At 47.8% G+C, this 22,274-nt stretch overlaps 2 protein-coding genes and 3 non-coding genes across 7 annotated transcripts; all 5 read left to right on the forward strand.

Annotated features, from left to right (window-relative positions):
• The first annotated feature begins 1,567 nt into the window (after positions 1-1,567).
• On the forward strand, positions 1,568-15,234 carry PABPC4 (poly(A) binding protein cytoplasmic 4). Of its 3 annotated transcripts, none has more exons than XM_075721852.1 (14): positions 1,568-1,760; positions 7,810-8,003; positions 8,321-8,436; positions 8,917-9,056; positions 9,320-9,414; positions 10,020-10,157; positions 10,757-10,852; positions 11,358-11,630; positions 11,900-11,987; positions 12,161-12,280; positions 12,848-12,975; positions 13,628-13,721; positions 13,836-13,966; positions 15,133-15,234. In XM_075721852.1, the coding sequence occupies exons 1-14, from the start codon at positions 1,568-1,570 to the stop codon at positions 15,232-15,234; spliced, it is 1,908 nt and encodes a 635-aa protein (XP_075577967.1). The 3 variants fall into 3 exon arrangements, with proteins under 3 accessions (XP_075577967.1, XP_009480650.2, XP_075577968.1); XM_009482375.2 differs by lacking the exon at positions 15,133-15,234 and adding an exon at positions 14,055-14,141; XM_075721853.1 differs by lacking the exon at positions 15,133-15,234 and adding an exon at positions 14,055-14,141 and having other exon boundaries at positions 12,161-12,232.
• On the forward strand, positions 10,474-10,605 carry LOC142595066 (small nucleolar RNA SNORA55). The gene has a single exon (XR_012831687.1). It is a non-coding gene; the product is annotated as a small nucleolar RNA SNORA55 (small nucleolar RNA).
• Positions 11,128-11,260, forward strand: LOC142595065 (small nucleolar RNA SNORA55). The gene has a single exon (XR_012831686.1). It is a non-coding gene; the product is annotated as a small nucleolar RNA SNORA55 (small nucleolar RNA).
• Positions 12,415-12,547, forward strand: LOC142595064 (small nucleolar RNA SNORA55). Its single transcript, XR_012831685.1, has one exon. It is a non-coding gene; the product is annotated as a small nucleolar RNA SNORA55 (small nucleolar RNA).
• A 1,144-nt stretch (positions 15,235-16,378) lies between the features above and the next one.
• On the forward strand, positions 16,379-20,086 carry PPIE (peptidylprolyl isomerase E). The gene is made up of 10 exons (XM_075722096.1): positions 16,379-16,409; positions 16,484-16,582; positions 16,702-16,745; positions 17,653-17,679; positions 17,877-17,958; positions 18,564-18,664; positions 18,792-18,915; positions 18,999-19,184; positions 19,781-19,923; positions 20,018-20,086. Exons 1-10 carry the CDS (start codon positions 16,379-16,381, stop codon positions 20,084-20,086), a joined length of 906 nt encoding a protein of 301 aa, XP_075578211.1.
• The last annotated feature ends 2,188 nt before the right edge of the window (positions 20,087-22,274 follow it).

Consider the following 22,274-nt stretch of genomic DNA (forward strand, 5'->3'; position numbering starts at 1 on the left):
ATCTGGCCCGCCATCCCCGTGCAGGGACGAGGCTTTGGCGTCACTCGAGCCGCCATGGAATCAGCACACGGACTGAGCTGTGAGACTGCACAGCGGTGCTCCAAATGCCGCCCGGGCGCCATTTTGCATGGCAACCACACAGATTTGAAGGATTAGGAAGCGGTTGTGCTTATTTATTGGGTTGGTTGCTGGCTTGGGGGAGGTGGGCGTCCCTGAGAGGTGAGGGGTGGATATTGTTGGGCAGCCTGAGGACAAGCAGGTCTCGCTGAGGAGCGCCGAGGAGCAAGCGCTCCCGCTTGCTGGGTGGCACCAGTCCCTCCTGGCGCACATTCATCGAGGGGCCAGAACTGCCCTGGGGGCGATTTGGGATTCCTGACGCCAGGAGCGGTTCGGTAAGAAATAGAGGCTTGTCCTGGGGCATGTGAGGAGGCAGGGCGACGGGCAGGGGAATCCTGAGGGGCCGTGGGCCGCCATGTCCCCGCTGAGGGTCGCCGACGGGCGACCCCAAAATGGCGGCCCCCCCACCCCGCGAGCCCCCTCCGCCCGGGCTGGCCCCGCCCCTCCTCGCCTCGGGCCGGCCGGGCGGGCAGCGGTCCTCCCCCCCGCTGGGGTCGCTGCAGCGGGCGGCGGCGGCGCGTCGGGCGGCGGGGGTCGCTCCCCGCCGGGCCTGGCCGCCTCCTCCCCGCGGCACGGCGGCCCGCTCGCGCCGCCGCGGCGGCTATAAAGGGGCGCCCGCCCCCCGCTGCCGCCTCTCCGCTCGCCGGGCCGCAGCGCGTGAGTCGGTGTCGGGCCCAGCGCCGCCCCGGGCCGAGACCGCGGGGCAGGGAGGGCACGGGGAAGCGCGGGGGCGCCGGGCGAGCGCGGCTCCGGCCCGCTCCGCTCCCTCCCCTCAGCCCGGCCGCCCCTCTGGGCGCGCAACCGCCGCCGCCGCGTGGTATTTACTGCCCCGCTAGAGCCGGCCTATTTTATACGTATATATAGAATATAAACCCAGCAGAGAAGATTTAATTTTGACAGGAAGGTTCGTATAAATATATATTACAGAGAGAATTATTTTTTTTTTTTCCTCATTTTTCTTGTTTTTACCTCAGAAAATCAAACGGCCTCCGCTCTGGAGAATTGGGGCTAAATTAGACTCTGGAAGCCAAACGAGGGACGTGGTTTTAGGGAGCTCGAGGAGGCGTTTGCCCCAGAGCTGACGGGAGAAACGCTCAGGAGCCGGCGTACGAATTTTGGCTTCATAGCCAAGCCCCGCTCTCCTGGAGGCTTAACTTTGTTTTTTGCTGATTTCCAGGCCTCTCCTTCCCCCGCCTCAGCCGCTCTCTGTCCCGGGGCCTGGCGTGGCGGAGCAGCCGTGCCCCGGTCCCCCCCCCCGCTGCGCCCTCCGGTCACCGGCCTCCTGCCAGCCCCCCCTCTCCCAAGCTGTTCCTGCAGGCCCCCGCTTAGTGAGGCTTTTAAATAAGATTTTTGACTTTTCCCCCAGTTTAAATATTTACGAAAAGCTTGACTTAAACCCCCAAGAATAGAACCCTCTTAGTTCCCGGTGGAAGCGCGTGCTGGGTGGAAGATGAACACAGCTGCCAGCAGTTACCCCATGGCGTCACTGTACGTGGGTGACCTGCACCCCGATGTCACCGAGGCCATGCTCTACGAGAAGTTCAGCCCCGCTGGGCCCGTTCTCTCGATTCGGGTCTGCAGGGATATGATCACCCGCCGGTCCCTCGGGTATGCCTACGTCAACTTCCAGCAACCAGCAGATGGTAAGTGACATACGCAACCGTGTCTGTGGCTTTTTTCTTCACTTTTCTTCACTTTTTTCCCCCTAATCCACACTGGTGTTCATATGTATAGCTATGTAGCTGCCTACCAAGATGTTACAGTTACAGGGTAAGTAATCACTTGCTAGTGACTGAAGCTGGAATATTTTTTACTGCTTGGTGCCTACAAATTACTCTGCAAATGCACATCTCAGTAACATCTCTGATAGATAGACCTATTTCTCTCTTAACTGATATTACACTTCGGAGACTTGGGTTTGTTCCAGCTCACATAAGAGAATAATCTCTACTGTGTTCCACTTTGTTCTCGTGCAGGTTTGGGCTATTTGTGTGGGTCTTCACACAGTCAGTCCTAGCAGAAAAAGTTCAGAGTAGTCAGCCCTCGCTGAATGCTCAGTTTGACTGGCTGAGCCTCTGGCTGCCCACTCACTCCTGTTTAATATTTGGGAGATCTGGTGGACCTCAGGTTGGTGTGTTTGTGCAAGCAGCTGGATGGGTCTCCCAGTCTGGGAAGTGGTATCCTTGTGTTAATGGGAAAGAAGATGCAATGTTCAATGCATGGGAAACAAGTCTGGCTCATGTGCAGAGGCCAGGTTGCTTTACTCTTGGCCAGACTTGTTTTTTTTCATACTTTAATTTGGCTTCTGCTCAAGTAGGTATTCCAGAGCTGAAGCAGCAGTAGCATGTGAAAGATGGGACAGAAGAGGTCATTTTGGAACATGTCTTGTCTGGAAGGAAAATGGGTCAGCGTTTTCTGCCCTAGTTTTCAGAGCCTTTGCTTGTTGACTGGTGCAAGTTTGTTGCTCTGTGCTGTGATTTAGCAGTATCTATAAATGATAGAGACATCCAAAGGGGAGACGAGAGCAAACTTTTCCCTTCAATTCAGAGTCAGTTCACAACAGCACAGACAGCAGCAGCAAGTAAACTTTCCTTTAGCCTGTAGTAGGTTATCCTTCTTTACATTTTTACAGACAGCAGAGAGTGGTCTGTTTGTTGCACAGGGTAATATATTGACTTTGGATCAAAGTATTTGTTGTGTGGAAAACAGAAATGTTATTACAAAATTGTATTCCCACAAGCTAGCAGAGCCTCTGGGATTGAGCTCCTGGCTGGAATGTTTGGATTTTACGTAGTCTGTTGTGACTATGTGCCATCCTAGCTCCATCCTCTCCCAGGTCAGAGTACCTTCTGCATGTCTTTTCTTTGGATGCTGATTGATCTGATCGAGCACTTCTGATCCTTTCTCTTCCTAGGCTGATCAAAAGCTGGCTTGCACCCAGTGCATAATTTCTCATTCATGGAACTCTCAGAAGTGCTTTTTACACAGGCTAAGCGATGTATTTATGTGTTTTAAAACTTCTCAGTGAGAAGGGAAGAAGCTGAGAGCCTGTATGTGTGGTCCTCTCCTGCTCTGATGAACTGGTCTACTCTGACTCCGTCTTATAAAACCACCTTGGGATGCTCATGTTGTGTACAAGCAAAGGTGGTTACCCAGGCTCACCTGCCTTTGTCTAGGCTATGATCTCATTTTTTAGGATAAGACAAATAAAAACAAGCAGCAGAAATAAAGCCAAGAAAGAATGTGGAGCTTGGATTAGATAAATGCTGGCGAGATGGGGTGGAAAAGTATGGATAAAGTTCTCTTAAAGTGGAGAAGACCTGTATAATATGTGTAGTTTTGATGTTAAAAGGGCAGAGTGGCTAGTCATGTGTGCTTGCTGTAGCAGAAAGAAGTTCTGCACCTCATAGGAATACAAAGACAGGCAGCCTTCCAATATATTTCAAGGTAATCTTTTAAGGTAATAAATAGGCAGGAATTTAGAGGGAGGTTGCATCATTCTGGGCTCCTGGTGAGGCAGCAGACATTTTAGGAAGTCCCAGTACTTCAAGTGATACTTTGACAAAGTAAGTGGTGTCTTGTTACTGGTAGGTCTTAGAAGGTCAAGTGATTTAAACCTAATCGCTGCATTAATACTGGGAAGGAGGAATATTCAAACTCATCCTGCCTTCATGAAGAGATCTCTTCTGAAGCGCTCCTAATTTCTTCTGTCTGGCAAACTGCAGCATGTGTTACTTTGCATAAGTAAAAAACAGCTGCTGTACTAAATGTAATGCCGCAAGAACATAAACAGATAATTTGGGAAAGGTGAGCCTGTTGGTGGTGTGTTGCGGTCTCTCTGAAACAAAGACCTGAATATGAAGAATATAATTCTTATTGTCAAATGCAGAAATTTGGCTTTTCTTTTCAAGGTAGCAGTACTCAGGACTGCCTGCATGTGGGCTTTCTGAAAGAAGGAGGGATCCGTATTTTCATCCAGGAATCCGAAATGCGTTTGGACTTCATTTTACTAAATCTGTGAAAAGATGGGTGGTGTTCTGTAGCACTGTAGGGATCTGTTATGATTTATGGGTGATAGTAGATGCTACAAAATACTGTGTAAAAGTAATCAGGAAGCTTTGTGCTCTGAAAACTTCTGGGGAAGTTCTTGTGGACGCATTGTTGATATGCTTGAAATGGTAGTAGGTATATGACAGTTTGCATTTCCTTGGCACCTTTTGTGGAAGGATGAGTGCTTCGTAAATCTGAAGAAAACAATGTTTTAACTTTTTTTGTGTGGGAACTAAGACTCTCTCCATATGACTAGAGAAAGACCACAGAGCAAGTCAAGTTGCCAGAATTCTTCCCCGTTACGTGGGGCCACCAGGAGATCACAGTGTCACACCCTGAATGTGCTCTGTACTTCCAGAGTTCCTGTGTCCAGACTGATTCAAAGCTTGTGTCTTTCTTTATATTTTTGTTAGCTAATGGAGTGATGCTTGGCCTTGGAAGGGGTTACTTTCTGGACATGCATTGTCTAACTGGTAGTCTGCTGCAGAGAGGTTATTGTTAGCGAAAATAAGCTCCGCTGTTTTCGATTGTAGTTCTTTGGCGTAGCATCCAGCTGAATACTGAATCTGTCATATTGTGATAGGCAGATGAAGGAAACGCTTCAAAGTTCTGGCTAGTTCAGGCTCAGCTGTGGTCATTAATATTTATTCTTTTTGCCTGTGAAGAAGGGAAAGAAAACAAACTCATTTCATTTGAAAGAAAAGCTGAATTTCCTTTTTCATGTGTTCCTCATGCAATTTAATTGCATTCCAGGGTTTCATAACATTGATAAGTCATGACATGACAACTGAGATAATGAAGCAGAGAAACTTTACTATGGCTATAGAGATAAGCTGTTCTGGAAGTACAGAGAAAACAGAACATTTCCCAAGCCAAGAAGAAAGCCAGAGCTGGGATTAGATAAGTGTCTCTGAAGAAAGGTGTAGAAGAGTACAGATAAACTTTTTGTCTCTTCTCTTCCTTAAAGAAGAGAAGACAATGTAAGAGAAGGCCTATGTAACGTAAATGCAGGTGTGAAGCTAAAAGGGAAGAGTGGTTACTTATAGATGCTTCATTGCCAACAGCATTTTGTTCTGACTTCAGCTATCAAGGGATTTAAGTCTGTTCTGTATGTGACCTCTCTTTTTTTTAAAGAATATGTGGTTAAATTTGTGCTATGTGCTTTTGGTGTCAGGTCTTTTTTGCTTAGTGATGTAAGCGAGAGCCCGGAGGTTTGCGGAGCAGCCATCTTTGCGGAATAAAACTCCTCGTGCAGAGTTTCTCATGGGTGAATCTTGGTGTCTGCGTGTGGTTATCTGTCTCTATGCTGCTCAACCACAGTTGCTAATTCCAGCATTGTGTTAGCTCTGCATCAGGGAGCCTGTAAGGGAGACTAATTACTCTGAGGCCTAAGGCAAGCTGCAAGGAGTGTTCATATGCTTTCCCTATCCAGAAGGCTATAGAAGAAGAATGAAAAGGAAGCCTGAAAGGGGTTAAGAGTGTGTATAATGTTATATATGAGTTGCAGTTGAGTCTGCTGGAAGGATGACAGGAACCAGTGGGAGAGAAACAGATACAGGAACTGAAATGGCTGAAGCTTTGTGGCTTAAATAGAAGAAAATGAGAAGGTGTTTGCTCAGATTAAGGAAGTGAATCAGATGTGCTTAGCCTGAGTCATTCACATAACTCATGCTGGTCCTTTACAGGTTTTCTTAGGTACTGGTGTAATGTGATTGCATTTCCACCCGTGGGTATGGCAGACCTTCCTCAAATCAGGGAATCCATCTAGGGCTTTCTTCTATCACTGCTCACAAGAAGTGTCTGAGTGAATTTCAAGCAGAGGATAATAATAGAGTGGAATACTAGCAAGCTATTGAAAGAGCAGTGCAATAGTATCTGCTTAAGTATATGCTTAGGAAGCTTGCAAGAACTGGGAGTAAGTTCATAACCAGTCTATATATCTCGGTAGCTGCTGCAGAGTGTTTCACAGTTCCCTCTGGTTGCATGCCACTGCTTCATCTGCTTGTCACCTTTCAGCAGGAGCCCTGTTTCTGCTGCAAATGGTATATACAACTAGTTTGTGTCCTTGCCAACACATAGTTCTGGATGACCTCTCCCTGCTATAAATAAACACTGCCAAATTTGACAAGCTGGACCAAGTCGCCTGCTGAAGTGCCTACTAGGAATGGACTGCAGGAAGAACCTCAGTTGCAATGATTCAGAATAGCAGCTAAAGAATTGTTTCAGTATGGCAGTTAATTGCATTTAACACCTTTGACTAAACAGAGCTAGTAGAGTTGTAGCAAGTATAACTTTCCTCCTTTTTTTTTTTTTTTCCCCAAGCCTGACTACTTCAGGAGTGAAGTCCATCAGAGCTTGTTTTCCAGCAGGGGATATGTGTGAAGGACTGGGGAAAATAGCAACAGCACCACTTCAATTTAAAAAGCAACAACAAACACTTTCAAAGCACATGAAAAACTCTGAGAAACTTCCATGCAGTAATTGAAACTGACTTTGGGGGCAGGGAGTGCAGGAGACTTTTGTAGGCAATGTCTCATTGGAGTTCCTAGAGATAGTTCCATGAAATGGTGAGTAGTTTCTCTGGTTGCACTAGCAGTCACATGAAAGGAGAAGGTGTTCGAATTGGCATTTTCCTTGAATTTCCTGCTCCTCAAATCTAATCAAGTATCATTGGGCGAAGGTGGCCTGGAAGAATTGAGACAAATTTGGAAAACTTGGGTTCTGCCCTGTTAATATTCTTTGATTTTAATGCCTGTCTATCCCTCTGTTTCCCTGCTTCATGCTGGAAATTAACAGCCTTTCTTTTTCTCTGCGCACTCCGTGCTGGGAGTGTTTTCTGTCATGGAAGAGTCCCAAGCATCTCAATTTTATGCAGATCCTAATGTGTGTACGTAATGATCCTTTTAATATATCAGTAGGTAGCAGAAATAGAATCGTGGAGGGGGGTTCAGCGTAGGTTAGAATGACAGTGCTGGGGTTTTAGAGGTTAGATAAACACTTCCTTGTTAATCAAATCTAGTATATGGACTTTTTTCCAGAGTTTTGCCCACTCTTGCTGTCATCTTTAGGTTCAGCAACTTGGGAATCATTTTTTTGGCCACATAAGTTAGAGGCTGACTCATGTCTTCTTCCCTGCCAGCCATGTGTTTGTGCATGTTTTCCCTGACCTGATAGGGAGATGATCCCTTTCTCTTAATAGAAATGAGCATGGGTAGATGTGAGCCTCATGAAAAGCAAACAAGCCAAACAGTCACTTTTGTTACTTCCTTTTTTTTTCCCCAGGGTTTCCTGTATTTTCTTTTCTTCTTTGGGTGCAGCAATTTACCTTTATAGTAATTAAGACTATAACTAATAAACCCTAGGCATTTTGACACTCATTTTACTGTGGTTGTTAAAACATTACTATCATGTAATTTTAAAATAGTCTATGAAACCTATTATACACTTAAACATGTCTAGTGACCATGATGCAAAGACCTCCCTTGAAACACTGAGTTAAGAAGTCATTGAAATTGGTTGCCCGTGATATTGCCCCAAATGTCTCCATGAGCTGAGTAAAATTCAGAGAAAAAGATCACCCACATGATGGAAACCTTTATTCTTTTACAAACCGCAGAAATCTGTTCTTGACTTCTCTTGCAGCTGAGCGTGCTCTAGATACCATGAATTTTGATGTGATCAAAGGAAAACCCATTCGCATCATGTGGTCTCAGAGGGACCCCTCCTTGAGGAAGTCAGGGGTTGGGAATGTCTTCATTAAGAACCTGGACAAATCCATTGATAACAAGGCACTTTATGACACATTCTCAGCGTTTGGGAATATTTTGTCCTGCAAGGTGAGATGTGGTTACTTTGTCCAATTCTGTTATAGCAGTGACATGATCAGACACGTCCAACGTAGGAAGCAAAAGGGACACCTTTCACCAAGTGAGGAGTGGAGTCTCTGAAAGGCAGAGTTGACCAAAAGGTCAGGGATTGCTGAGGTTCTGTCAGATTTGGTCATGAAGTGTGCAAGTCTGAAACACAGATAACATCTTCCTAGTGTTGACCCTTGGCAGTAACCTATTTTTGCGTGCTGGCCTTGTGTCTGAGCATGAGAGAGGAGAAAATGTGTTCAGAGAGCTGATGTTTTGTTTTCCTTCCACGTGTCTAGGTGGTGTGTGATGAGAATGGCTCTAAGGGCTACGCATTTGTGCACTTTGAGACCCAGGATGCTGCAGATAGAGCCATCGAGAAGATGAACGGCATGCTGCTAAACGACCGCAAAGTGTGAGTGTCACAGCCAGAAGCAGCAACGATCGCATGAACCGTGATGCATCTCGGTATTAACAGGGACACACAAGGCACTGGTTCTCCTGGCCCAAGCCTTGGCCTGCTACCTCTCCACTACAGGGCTGGTGAGTGACCCTGCCCAAGCCATGGCCTGCTATCCCTCCATTACAGGGCTGGTGGGTTTCCCTAACCAAGCCTTGATTTGCTACCTCTCCGCTAGCGGGCTGGGGTGGGTTTCTGTGGCCAGTACTCTCTCCACTGCAGAGCTGGGTGGGCATCCTTGTCCGACTCTCTCTGCCATAGGACAGGCGATTTTTCTGGTTGGTCTGTGGCCTGTTTGTCCTTCTCCTGTCACCCTTTCTTGTCCCCATTCCCAGCTCCTACTACACACTCATTTTTTGCCTCACTGCAAATCACACATTGTTTTTCCACCCTTGAAAACAAGCTGCTTATTGGGACTTTCACTGTTTCTTACAGATTTGTTGGGAGATTCAAGTCTCGTAAAGAGCGGGAGGCTGAGCTGGGAGCCAAGGCAAAGGAATTCACCAATGTTTATATTAAAAACTTTGGGGACGACATGGATGATGAAAGACTAAAGGAGCTCTTCAGCAAATATGGTAAATACAGAAACAATTTTAATGAGGCTGTGAATTTCATGACGTGGTAGTTTAACAGTGCTGCTACCATCTGAATAGCTCTACGAGGGTCACTTTGAGGCTGAGGAATATAGAAACTTGAGGTGTGGGTAGCAGTTGTGCCAAATGTTGGACAGGAGGCAGAGGCTGACCAGTAGATGAGAGAAGGCTGGGGCTATTACATGGACTTCAGTAGCCTTTAAATAGTTTTATGGTATTTTACTAACCCTGTCCCTTGGAAACAGGTAAAACTCTGAGTGTTAAAGTGATGACAGACCCCACTGGAAAATCCAAAGGCTTTGGCTTTGTAAGCTTTGAAAAGCATGAAGATGCTAACAAGGTATGACCATTTTTTTTGTGCTGCTTGGGTATCTTCAGAGAAGAACAACTTGGTTTATCATAGGAGCCTGTTACTAAAATGAAAGAAAATTCTGCTTCAGGCATAACCCCTTCTAGATGTGGGGACTTAGAAACCTTTTGCACCTTACTAGCTTGACATTCAAGGATAACTTGGCATTTCTTCAGATTGCTAGATCCACACAGAGTGCAGCAGTATAATCAAGAACATTAATTGCTGAAGAAATACTACAGTGCAGGGCTTCAGGAGGAGGAAGGTGTCTAGAGTGAGAATACTGCTTAGAAATGGTCTTCTCTAAGCGGAATGCTTGTTAAAATTTGCCCTGAATTCCAAGAAGGGGTGGGGATAAATTCACAAGTTGCTGTTAGTCCAACATGTACAGTGGTGGTGTCAGCACGATCTCTCCCCATAACTTCAGTTTCTCTTTAGCCTGTTGTTACACGGAAGCAGTGCAAAGGTGACGTGGCAGCCTCGGTTTATTAGCTAACAGGGAGGGATACAACATGAGCTTTGGACACTCCTGTTAACAGGATCAGGTGCTGTCTTGTTTCAGCAGTTGACAGTTTCCTCTTGAACCCTCTCTCCAGGCAGTAGAAGAAATGAATGGAAAGGATATCAATGGGAAAATGGTATTTGTAGGCCGAGCACAGAAGAAGGTCGAGCGCCAGGCAGAGCTGAAACGGAAGTTTGAACAGCTAAAACAAGAGAGACTCAGCCGGTACCAGGTGAATAGCCTGTTCCTTTTCTGAATTTAAGCACCGTTTTCAGTCTGTTGGCAGATTTGAAAGGAATTGACAAAGCAATCAGTCGTTGTCCTATTGAGATATCCTGGGAGTTAAAATGTAAAGGTGACTCCTTGGTATTCAGGGGCAAAGGGGGCATCAGAGGATAGCCTAAACTCATGTTTAGGAGGACATGAGAAAACAGTCATGCAGTCTCCTTTATTTTCAAATGGGGATGCCTAGAAGGATGGAAAGAGACAGCATAACCCTGTGCTGTTTTCTCTGTAATTTATGGTAAAACTGGGTTGTGTCAGAGATCGCATCTGAATCTTTCCCACTCCTGCGATACAGTGCTGGACTGGGGATGCACGATGCAACAGGAAAGCAGAGGAAATCCAGGCAAGCTTCCTTTCACCACAGTGGGACTTGTCTCTACACCTTTGCAACATTTATCGCCTTCAGCTTTGAGTGGTACGAAGGGAACATTATGCTAAATTAAGAGTTTTCAGACAAATTGCAGCTCTGGCAGATGGATGCTGAATCTTGAGCACATTGACTGTTTCTTTAATGTTATGAATGTCTTACTGTTCTCTCCCTTCTAGGGTGTTAACCTATACATTAAAAACCTAGATGACACTATAGATGATGAAAAACTGAGGAAGGAGTTCTCACCTTTTGGGTCAATAACGAGTGCCAAGGTATTGTGGGGTTTGGGGGTATTTGGATTTTAAAGCCATGAAGAAGGAACTGTTAATGACATGGGATTGAAGGGCAGTTCTTATATCCCCTGGTCATTGTGGTCCTGAACATCTGGACTAGTAAATGCGCCGATTTCTTTGGGTCTCGGTGGGATTTTACTGAAAACTTGCTTCACTGCTACTTCCTGCCTCCTCTTTTCATGAGGGAAACATGCTTGTTTGAGGTGACTCCCCATAAGAATGAAATGGCATTTCCCTGTGTGCGTTTAGAGGCTGCACCAAATCTTTCCCATTCCTTACTGTGCGGTGTGGGCCTGGGGACACATGGTGCTTACAGAAAAGCAGAGTAAATCCAGACAGGTGACTTTTCATTCCTTGAGTACCTGTCTCTACACCTCTGCAACAGTTATGTCCTATCTGCCTGAAGTCTGACATTTAAAAAAATATGGATTCTTACACTAAGTTCTTGCAGGGATACTCCACTAGCAATTGATCTTTACTGCAGGTGATGCTGGAAGATGGACGGAGCAAAGGGTTTGGCTTTGTCTGCTTTTCCTCTCCAGAGGAAGCTACAAAAGCTGTCACGGAGATGAATGGGCGAATTGTGGGCTCAAAGCCGTTGTATGTTGCACTTGCACAAAGGAAAGAAGAGCGGAAGGCCCATCTAACTAATCAGTACATGCAACGCATTGCTGGGATGAGAGCCTTGCCTGCCAACACGATTATTAATCAGTTCCAGCCTGCTGCTGGGGGATATTTCATGCCTGCTGTGCCCCAGGTAAGCTGAGCTAGTGTGGTTTTTTTTAAACTGTCTTGGAGCTTTGATAGTTCAGCTGCAATAATCTCATCGAGCCTTTCTTATGCCTATAAGCAAGTAACTCCTAATGAGGGATGCAGTCAGTGGAGTTAATGCTGTGACTTCCCAGCTGCCTGCTCTCTTAATGTGAATTGAGTGTTGAGTCCTGGCAACAACTGCCAAAACATGTGGTAAACAATGTTTGTTATTCACTTAAATGTTGCCTCTGAGCTTGTCTGATCTTTCTTCAGGCTCAGAGCAGACCCGCTTACTATGCACCCAATCAAATGACGCAGATGAGACCCAACCCACGCTGGCAGCAAGGGGGAAGACCTCAAGGTGAGCACGCGAGAGACGGTATTTTGGTTGTATGACCTTCTTGGCTGTACTTTCTGACGAGAACAATGCATGCTTTCCTTTCTGCGCACAACCTCAACCTGCTTTCTGTAGCTGACTGTCCTGACTTGCCAGTCGGTTCTGTTTTGAGGATTTCCCCTCATTTCTTCCATTAGGCTTCCAGGGAATGCCAAATGCCATGCGCCAGTCTGGACCACGGCCAGCACTGCGCCATCTGGCCCCTGCCGGCAATGCTCCGGCCTCCCGTGGCCTCCCTGCCGCTGCCCAGCGAGTTGGTAAGGTGTCTGCCTCCCAGGCTCTTCCCCTTGTCTATGAGGGAGGAGGATGCTATTGAGACTTGACTTCTACTTCCAAAGACGGTTGTCGGATATGGATAACCAAAGGCCACCTGGAGCAAGGGGCAGAGACAGCACCTGAATCTTTCCTATTCCTTGCTGTGCAGTGCGGGTCTGGGGACAGTTGGTGCTACAGCAGAGCAGTGGAAATCCAGATGGGTTGCTTTCTGCTGGTTTGGAACCCATCTCTACACCTCTGCAATATTTACCACTCAAAAGAAAAAAGGCTCTGTAGGTTATGGATATTGTTGTCAGAGTAGAGCATCCAAATCCATTTCATTCCAGTGAATAACTAAGAAATAATCTTAAATGCAGGATGTGGAATTCATGGTTTAGTTTTAGGGAGAATAGTCCTTTCTTAAAGCAGCCAGTTGCATTTTGGAGACCAGTTTCTAAAGAAGTATTAGATGGTGCAGGGTATGGTTTGAATTCAACAGTATCAGGCATCCCAATGTGGTTGCATGTTACTACAGGTGTTTGCAATTCTCTTCTCCTCTTCTTTTGCAGGCGTTGGCACTGCAGCGCAGAATTTAGCCCCTCGTCCGCCTGTAGCCGCCCCCGCTCCCAGAGCGGTTCCTCCTTATAAATACGCCTCAAGTGTCCGCAGCCCACACCCCGCTGTACAGCCTTTGCAGGTAACACAAGGGTCTGGGCTGTGAAGTCCCTGCAGTTACTGCAGTCAACAGGTTTTACATGCAACTGAAGTGTTTTTACAGGAACTTCATGCTACTTTTATAACCCAGACAGGCATCCTAACTTGGAATTTAAAAACCTGGCAGTTGTACCTTTGCCAGGGCAACCTAGTTGGTTTGTCTTGGTACTTGCAAGCCCTTTTTTACCCAGATTTTCTGTAAGAATATTGTTCTTGGTTCTTTGCTTTTCCATTTTGTAACCATTCATTCTGTCACCTCTTTGCCAAATCTCACTAGGGTATCATTGAAGGCACAGTTTACTTTTCCTATAAAGCTCTGCGTTGTAAAAAAAAAAAAAAGCAAGTGTGGATGTTGCTCTTTCTCAGTTGTGATATTTGTCTCACAATGTTTGATCCAGCTTTTGCAAGATATTTACAGTGCCTGTGTGTGACATTAAGGGGTTTTGAGTTCAGGACTTGGAGAGAGCATGTTTGTGAACCAAGGGCACCTTATCTGTCCTTTTCTGAAACTTAAGTCTGCTGTAGGCTTGACAAAGATTGTGTTTTAGAAGGAGGGACTATCTTCTTATTGTCTCTAAATATGAAGCAATCAAGCTAGTATCTATTTCAGAACCCTCATGTCTGCCCTTCTATAGGCACCTCAGCCTGCAGTACACGTGCAGGGACAGGAGCCGCTAACAGCCTCCATGCTGGCTGCTGCCCCTCCCCAGGAGCAGAAACAGATGCTGGGTAAGTGAAACTCCAGTTCTTACAGATTGCGTTTTACTTCGGAAATCCCCTCAAGTTTCAAAGATGACTTTTTAACTGAAACTTGGCTGTCTGCGCTCCTTTTTTTTTCCGCAGGAGAACGTTTGTTCCCTCTGATTCAAGCTATGCACCCCAGCCTTGCAGGGAAGATCACAGGAATGCTGCTAGAGATTGACAACTCAGAGCTGCTGCACATGCTAGAGTCTCCAGAGTCCCTCCGGTCAAAGGTAAACCGGCCAGTTCCTTCAGATGGGGCGGGTTGTGGGAGGCTTTGGTCAAGAGAGCTGGTCTCACTGGCTAACTTGTCTCCCCGAGGTGGAGGAGGCCGTTGCAGTGTTGCAGGCTCACCAAGCCAAGAAGGAAGCTGCCCAGAAGGTGGGCGTGGTTGCTGCTACCTCTTAAACCAGGAAGACTGGTGAGTGTCTTGGTCCTTAGCTTCACCTGAAAGCTTCCAGAATAATAAATAAATTAATATATAATTAATAAATAAAGTAAATAAAGCACGATTGTCAGTGAATGTAGCCAGTCTGGAGGCCTGTGTAGGTCTGGGTGCAGCATTTGCCTGCTTTTAGTCCGCTCTTTAAAAACAAACAAACAAAACCACCCAAAAACCAAACAAAAAAACTCCCAACAAAGCAAACAACCAACACCCCCCACCGCATTTTTTCCCAACGGAATCCTTATTGCAGAAGCTTTAGAGATAATCTTCAGAAATCTTATTTTAATTAAGCATCAGAAAGATGTTGCATAAGTCCATGAAGTGTTCCTAGCAGTTGACTTGTCAAGGAAGGAATGATGTATTGAGATGAGTTTTGTGAAACTGCTAATCTGGGAAATAAAATGAGACACACAAAGATGTTGTAGTGACTTTGAGGCTAAATAGGCTGTTAATGCCCATTCCTTATCCTGACAATCATCTGCCTACAGTGTATATTAAAGCGCTGGTGTCAGGAATGTCGTTTCACTGCATAGGTCTGGCTGAGCAAATGCTGTCTCCTGTGTTTGGAGATGGCTCTTGTTTAACTTGTAAATAAAGTTTTTGATTCTTTGAATGCCTCTCCTTGCTTTTGATCCATTTTTCTGTGGGTTGTCTGGAATTGACATCTTCAGTATTTTTTGTGAAGCTGTTGTGGTCAGATGTCACAATTCAAAATGGGGAAGGGTTCTTGTATTTTCCTCCATGTATTTCTCAGTGGCTCCAGTCACTGGCTTCTCTGCTCAAGAGTTTGAGTTTCTTGTCAAACGATGAGAAATGGATATTATCCACAACTGTTAACAGCTGCTCTGTACTTTCCAAATTATATTGGAGTCCTTATGGTTTGTAATGCTGGAAAGTTCACTAGCCTGGAGTGAGGCGTGCTGCATGCAAGTAACTTCTTGTCTTTTCCTCTAGGATGCAAAGAAGCCAAATAGCCCCTTCCTAGACATCAGCTGTAGATGTTTGAAGATTCTTCACTGTCCTGCAGATCTCAATGCCATACATCATATCACATAGTTATATTGCATTTTGTAAATTAATCTTTAAGATCTTATTTAAAAAGCCAACCCTGAAGCTCTAGATTTCCAAAACCAGAATTGGGCTTGCAAGCTTTTCCTTTGTGGTCAGAACAGAGCTACCCTGAGGATTTTAGGTTGAAAGTATTTTGTGGTTTTGGTTTTAACTGAACAATCCAGTTTGGAAAGTCTGGAAAGCATTTATCAATAAAGGAATAAAAACTTTCACTGTGTGCGTCTTTTTTTTTTTTTTTTTCCTCTCTAGATTTGATAAGTAAATGTGATGTGGCGTAGCAAAATTAAACTGGCAGGCAGTTGTCATATGATTGGTACATTGAAATTGTGATTTAATTGAGTTATTCTGCTTGTTAACTCTGGACAATCACTGTTTTCAAGCAGCTGTGTTAAAATGATGCCGCAGGACATAGCTGGTTAGTGCCTGAATGGGAGATGAGTATAACTAAGCAGTGATCGAGTAGAAGGGTTTGGGAGGTATTCTTCTAGTGAAGTGTAAAAGGGGTTTGGCTTCCTTTTCATCCTCTGCTGGAGAGGAGAAACTTTGCTGTTCTTTGCATATATTTCTGTTTTCAGCTGGATGTTTTAACGGTTCTGTCCTTGGAGGACAGTTGGTATTTTATACTCTAAAGGTGGCTGTATTTTGGCAGTGGGGTTCATGAATGATTTGTAAACTATTTGGGCTGATCCTTTGGGATAAAAAGCGTGAAGAAAGCATATAGCGTGCAGTAACTGTGAAAGCAAGCAGCCGGGCCCGACACCCCAGGCGCTGCTGGTTCACTCTGGGGGTGAATGTGCCCGCTCCATAGCGGAACCCAGGCTTAATCTGTCTTTGGAAAACACCAGAAGCCGGTGGCTGGAGTGTCCCTGGAAAGCAAAAGGGCTCCATGGCGTTTGTGGTTGTCGGTGCCGCTTTGCCTGTGTCCATCCTAGTTGCTTTCCTAGTAAAAATAAGCAAGAATCCCTCTGGAAAATGCGGCGGCGGTGGGCTGCCCTCGCCTTGCAGCACCTTCTTCTACCTCTCTCTAGCGCAGCCCGCCGCTCGCCCCTCGCCCTCCCCCGCTCGCCCCCGTTGCCGCCGGCCGGGGCGGGCGGAGCCGCCGCGCAGTTCCGGGGCGGGCCGAGGGAAGATGGCCGCCACCAAGCGGGTGCTGTACGTGGGTGAGTGGCGGGGCCGGGGGCTCCCCGGAGCGGGGCCGGGGTCGGCAGGCGGTGACGGGCTGTCCGCCCCGCAGGCGGGCTGGCGGAGGAGGTGGACGAGAAGGTGCTGCACGCCGCCTTCATCCCCTTCGGCGACATCACCGACATCCAGATCCCGCTGGACTACGAGACGGGTGCGTGGGCCTGGCCGGGGCTACCGCGTCCCCCGGGGCGGGGGGGACACCCCGGCGCTGGGTCGCCCTGGGAGCCCCGTGTCTGTGCTGCCCGTGACCGCTTGCTTCTCTCTCTCCAGAAAAGCACCGGGGATTCGCCTTCATTGAATTTGAGCTGGCAGAGGTGAGAAAGGGGCGAGTACTTGGGCCTTCCTCATCCTCCCTTGGTGTTTTTGGGCTGGATCCTCTTCCCATTGGGAACAGCAGTGTTGGAGCGAGTAGTTAGCGATAGGACGAGAGGAAATGGGCTCAAGCTGCGCCAGGGGAGGTTTAGATTGGATATTAGGAAACATTTCTTCGTGGAAAGGGTGGTCAAGCATTGGAACAGGCTGCCCAGAGAGGTGGGGGAGTCCCCATCCCTGGAAGCGTTCAAAAAACGGGCAGAGGTGGCACTTTGGGACATGGTTTAGTCTAGTCTACCTTTGACTGGTTTAGTGTGGACTTGGTAGTGTAGGTTAATGGTTGGACTGGATGATCTTAAAGGGCTTTTCCAACCTAAATGATTCTATGATTCTGTGATGGAAGCAGGCAGGGGTTACCAGCCATGGCCTCGGGTTGTTCTCGAGCAGCAGAGATGCTGTTCTGCCTTTCCAAGTTCCCGCTTTTCCCATTTTCTTTTGGGCTGAAGCTGGCCCAAACTGCTCTCCTCCTGTCCCCGGAGCTCAGCCGCAGCAGCGGGGTTTCTTGGCTTCATGGGCAGCACAGGCTGTGGTGTATTTGCTGTCTTGTAACCTGTCCTGGGCTTCGTACACGAGATCTCTCCTCCCAAATATTTTATGTGAGCGATAAAGCATCATATATAAAGTGAGTTTACTGAATTGGCTGTGGGAAGACAAACCCCAGATGCTGGTTTAGATACTGCTCTTGCAAGATCCATCAGTTTTTACAGCTTGGGGGCAGATGAAGTTTAGGAAAACAGTCCTTTGGCAATCTTTTTTGCAATGCTGGGGCACGTGTAGGCTGAGCCTTGCTTTTAAAGGGAGAGAGAGAGAAGAAACAATAATAATGATTTTCTTTTGCTTTTTTGGCAGGATGCAGCGGCAGCTATTGACAACATGGTACGGACCCTGTTCCCACTCGTCTGCGGAGACCCGTGGCTTTGCCATCTTCCCAGTAGCACGGAGCGAGGCCCTGTGTGGCGTGGGCTACGTAGAGAAAGCAAGCCCTCTTTTCCTCTGACCTCTGCAGGGATTTGGGGGGCACAGTGATTTTTTACCTTTCGGTGGGGCTTTCTTCTGTTACTGTTCCTCTGCAGAATGAGTCTGAGCTCTTTGGCAGGACAATTCGCGTGAACTTGGCCAAACCAATGCGAATTAAAGAAGGATCATCCAGGCCTGGTGAGTTGGTGCCCGGGAGGGGAGAGCATCCCCGTGGATGTTCAGAACTTTGTGCATCAGCTTTTCTCTCTGGTTCCCCAGACCCTGAGGCTGAGACCTCCACTCTGCCTCCCATTTGGGGATCTCGGGGATCTGGGCAGCATCCTAATAACCAACCAACCAAAAAGATCCCCCCGTTCCTTGGATGGAAAGACTCTTGGCTGCATTTCCAGTTGCCTTCGTGCCCTCTGACAGAGGGCACAGCACGCACACACGTGTCAGGCAGAATTACCCACATCTGTAAAAGCGGATGGGGCCAAGGCCATCCCGAGCAATTGCCCTGCGTGGGGGTAGTTGCAGGGAACAGGCCATGAGCTTGTCCTGCCCGCTGATGTGCGGCACCTCTGGGAGGAAGAAGGGATGACTTTGTCCCGTTTCCCTGCACACCGTGTCTTTTGGGGTAGGCTGCTGCCAGCCGAGTGCTCCCACACCTCGGGTGCGATCCTGCTGCCAGCGCCGTGTTGTGCCCTGACCCGTGCAGCCGTGTGCGTGCTCATGTGCGACCCTTTGGTTTGGTTTGGTTCGGTTCGGTTCCTGTGCCCTGACCCTTCCTTTTGCCATCACAGTCTGGTCGGATGATGACTGGCTGAAGAAGTTTTCGGGAAAGACTCTGGAGGAGAACACAGAGGAGACAGGAGCAGAGGCCCCCAAACCAGAGGTGCAGGAGGTAGGAAAAACAACCGGAGCCACCTGTATCCTTGCTGTCCTGACTGAGAGCATGGGGCCAGCTGTCTCTGCAGGCAGAGCAGAGGAATGTCATCTCAACTTGTTTTTTTTTTTCTTCTCTTGCCCAGGGTGAGCCTCCCGCCAAGAAATCCCGGGTCAACCCTCAGGTTTACATGGACATCAAGATTGGAAACAAACCTGCGGGGCGGCTGCAGATCCTCCTGCGCTCAGATGTGGTGCCCATGACCGTAGGTGAGGAGAGGATCAGCCTCCCCAGCGTGGTGGCTTCCAGCTGTGATGCAGTTCTCACCTCTTTCCACCTTGCCCCCCAACAGAGAATTTCCGCTGCCTCTGCACCCACGAGAAAGGCTTCGGCTTCAAAGGGAGCAGCTTCCACCGCATCATCCCCCAGTTCATGTGCCAGGCCGGCGACTTCACCAACCACAACGGCACCGGAGGCAAATCCATCTACGGGAAGAAGTTCGATGATGAAAACTTCATTCTCAAACACACGGGGCCAGGTAAAGCCACCTCCCCAGGCAGGGGCTGGAGAGCAAAATGGCTCAACATCATCTAGGGGCCCCACTTGGGCTGTTTTGACCTAGACCGTGTTGATAGCAGCAGCCCTGAATTATAATCTACGTTGGCCAAATGCTTTTGCTGTGGTATAATCTGCCACTATCAGACTGTCGTGTATCACTGGCATTTAGCAAGCAGAAATGTATCGTTCACTCTCCGTCCATGCACTGTTAATTTCCAGTATTTCATAATGGAGAAAGAGTTTCAAAGCTGCTTTCCTGTTTGATTTTAAAGGAGGAATGTCACAGTGTGACTGAAACATAGCAAAAAGCAAGCAGGTTTATCTTCATATGAACAGCTTTTCTATTACTGCAACTAAAAATAGATGAGCAATCTCTACCAATTCCATGCTTGCAAGTGTTTCTCTCTTCACATAATTGGTTTCCGGTAGTTTCTGTAGAGTTTAATATTCAGAGGCTCTCCTAAAGCCAGCAGCGTTTTTGCAGGGCATGGGAATGGGTTTGGGTCGAAGTAGCGGCTCACGTGCTGGAGCTCATTGCTCCCTCCCCGGCCCTAACACTGCACTTTTTGATCACAGGGCTGTTGTCGATGGCAAACTCTGGCCCAAACACCAACGGCTCCCAGTTCTTCATCACTTGCGATAAAACAGACTGGCTGGACGGGAAGCACGTGGTGTTCGGGGAGGTGACGGAGGGCATGGACGTGGTGCGGCAGATCGAGGTAGGTGCCGGCAAGCAGAGCGGTCAGGGCAGAGCCCACCTCCTTCCTGCCCTTGGACTTCACGCCTTTAATTCCTGCTGCTCTTTTCTCAAAGGCTCAGGGCACCAAAGACGGGAAACCGAAGCAGAAAGTGATTATCTCGGACTGCGGGGAGTGCCCGTGAGCTCGGCTCTTGGAGGGGGCCGGATGGGGCGAGCCTGGCCAGGAGGTGCCGGGGAGCTGGCTGGGGTGGGACAGCCCTGCGACCCCCCAGCAGTGCCCAGCTCCTGCGGCTTCTGCCGAAATTCCCCTGCAAAGCTTGGTGTGAACGTGCCTGCAGACAGCGCTGCGGGGGTCCCATCCCCCCGAGGATAAATCGCTTTTCAGCCTGCGCTATCCTGTGCTGCCCCGAGCCGGGCAGGGCCGGTTCTGCTGCTGTATTCCAGAAAGACTTTATATTAGATAAAAATAAAGCCTAGTTTTAAAAATACTGAGGACCTACCACTGGCTGTTGAATTCTCACTGTGTGAGGATGGTCTTTGCTTTTGAGCAAAGATGCTTTTTTTGTATTTGCCCTCATCTTCTCAAATCCGGTGCCTAAATCCTGGCTCCAGGGGAAGCTACCCGTGCTGGGGCAAGAAGAGCAGAGCGAAATCTCTTGTGTTTTTTCCGCAGCAGGATCTCGTGGAGGCGGTTTTGGCTTGTCCCTGGCCCTGTAGTCTCATTTCCCATCAGCAGAGGGAGGCAGGTCCCTGGCTGCTGCCGTCCTGCTGGGAAGCAAGCCTGGTCCAGCTTCCATCTCCATCCGAGAGGGAGGGCATTTACTGGGATGTGTAAGTGGGAGAACAAGGTCTGGACAAGGCGTACCAGGAAATGAAGAAGCCCTTTGGGTGATAGAAGAAGAAGAAAAAAAAAAAAAAGTGATGAGGCTGTAGGAAGGGGTTTAATTTCCAAACTGGTTTGCAGAGCGGGATAGACACATACATTTATAGTTCCTGTCAGTGGGTAGCTCTGGCCATGCACCATAAAGGTAACCACATCGTTGGAAACCCCAAATCAATCACTTTCCTATGAAATTACGGCATTGGGTATTCCTGGGAACGCGTGTTTGCGGGGAGGAAGGGACGTGTGGTTTTGAGCTTGCACAGGCGTTCGCGGGAGGGACGGGGCTGCCAGGGCCGAGTCGAGGCTCAGGTGTGCAGGGATGGGGTTTAGGGGGTGTTTTTAAGAGCTTGTGCAATTGAGGATTTTTGTTTTCACCAGCCCAGCTGCTCACAGATCAGGGGTGTTGCTTTTCCATACTAAACACTGGGTTGCTTTCATTCACTTGCTGGTTTTCCACACTGTTTGGGGGTCGTGCATTGCCCTACGACTGGGACAAGGTGAGATATCACTCATGTGATACATGACAGACAGACAAACCAACCCAGCATTTCCCTTCCTTGCTCCTTTCTTTTTGTTGTTCAAATCTCACATTTTTGAAGACAGACCTTGCAGAAATCTAGCAACACCCGAGCCAGGGAGAGCCCTTGCTTGATGGAGGGAGTCGGTGGAAGCCTCGGGCTCTCTGTCTGCAGAAGGTACCACGTCGCACAGAGCTGCGATCGCACCCTGAGCTGGATTTCATGTGGAATTAGTTGGCAGATGAAATCTTTCCAAAGAGGCGAGACCTTTCCTCGGGAAGCCGGGTGTTGGCAGGGAGCAGATCTTTCTTATTTTGGTGGGTTTACTGGGATTTTTTACTTTGCGTTTGGCTAAGCCACATTCGTTATTTGTTCAGTGACGCAAGGTTCCCCGGGTACCCGAGCTGAGAGTCAGGCCAGGCCGTTCCCTTTTAAAATCAGAGCAAATAAATAACTTAATTGTGCAAATAGCACAGGGAAGCTGGTGTGGTCACAGCCCTGTCCTGAGCCCATGGGAAGCATCCACCAGCGAGTGCAGCCGCTATCCCAGCCAGGGAGACGCAGCCTGACCTAAACCTCACATCACAGCGCTTTGGCAGGGCTCATTTTCAAGCAAATAGGTACAATTTTAGCTGATCCGCAGTATTTTTTTCATTGCGAAATCCCATCTGCCGAACAGAGCGCTGCTGTCCTGTGACATTTATTAAAAAACAAACAGCAAGAGAAACTAAGTCTTTACTTTCCAAACTAGGCGTTTATTTTATAACAGTGTCGTAGCTCAATATGGATATTTTTTTTCTTTTTTTCCCAACTGGCTGAGTTTTCGTGACCTTTGAGTAAACAGGAACCGGTTAGTCAGCCAGCTACTTAATTGGCTGACGGTGTTTTCATTAAGGGAATTAAAAGCGCTGGTTAGAGGTGGGTGAGTGAGGCACACAGGGCTACAAACAGCTCCATCCCGGAGCGACT

This window comes from Pelecanus crispus, chromosome 16 (assembly GCF_030463565.1).
Source record: "Pelecanus crispus isolate bPelCri1 chromosome 16, bPelCri1.pri, whole genome shotgun sequence".
Lineage (NCBI taxonomy): Eukaryota > Metazoa > Chordata > Aves > Pelecaniformes > Pelecanidae > Pelecanus > Pelecanus crispus.

Bases quoted from the DNA above. Each gene is read 5' to 3' on its own strand.
- PPIE (XM_075722096.1), top strand. From the start codon at position 16,379: ATGGCCGCCACCAAGCGGGTGCTGTACGTGG. The intron at 17,680-17,876 runs GTACGGACCCTG...GTTCCTCTGCAG, and splicing joins CGGCAGCTATTGACAACATG to AATGAGTCTGAGCTCTTTGG. The intron at 19,185-19,780 runs GTAAAGCCACCT...TTTTGATCACAG, and splicing joins TCTCAAACACACGGGGCCAG to GGCTGTTGTCGATGGCAAAC.
- PABPC4 (XM_075721852.1), top strand. From the start codon at position 1,568: ATGAACACAGCTGCCAGCAGTTACCCCATGGCGTCACTGTACGTGGGT. The intron at 9,057-9,319 runs GTAAATACAGAA...CCTTGGAAACAG, and splicing joins GGAGCTCTTCAGCAAATATG to GTAAAACTCTGAGTGTTAAA. The intron at 11,988-12,160 runs GTGAGCACGCGA...TTCTTCCATTAG, and splicing joins GCAAGGGGGAAGACCTCAAG to GCTTCCAGGGAATGCCAAAT.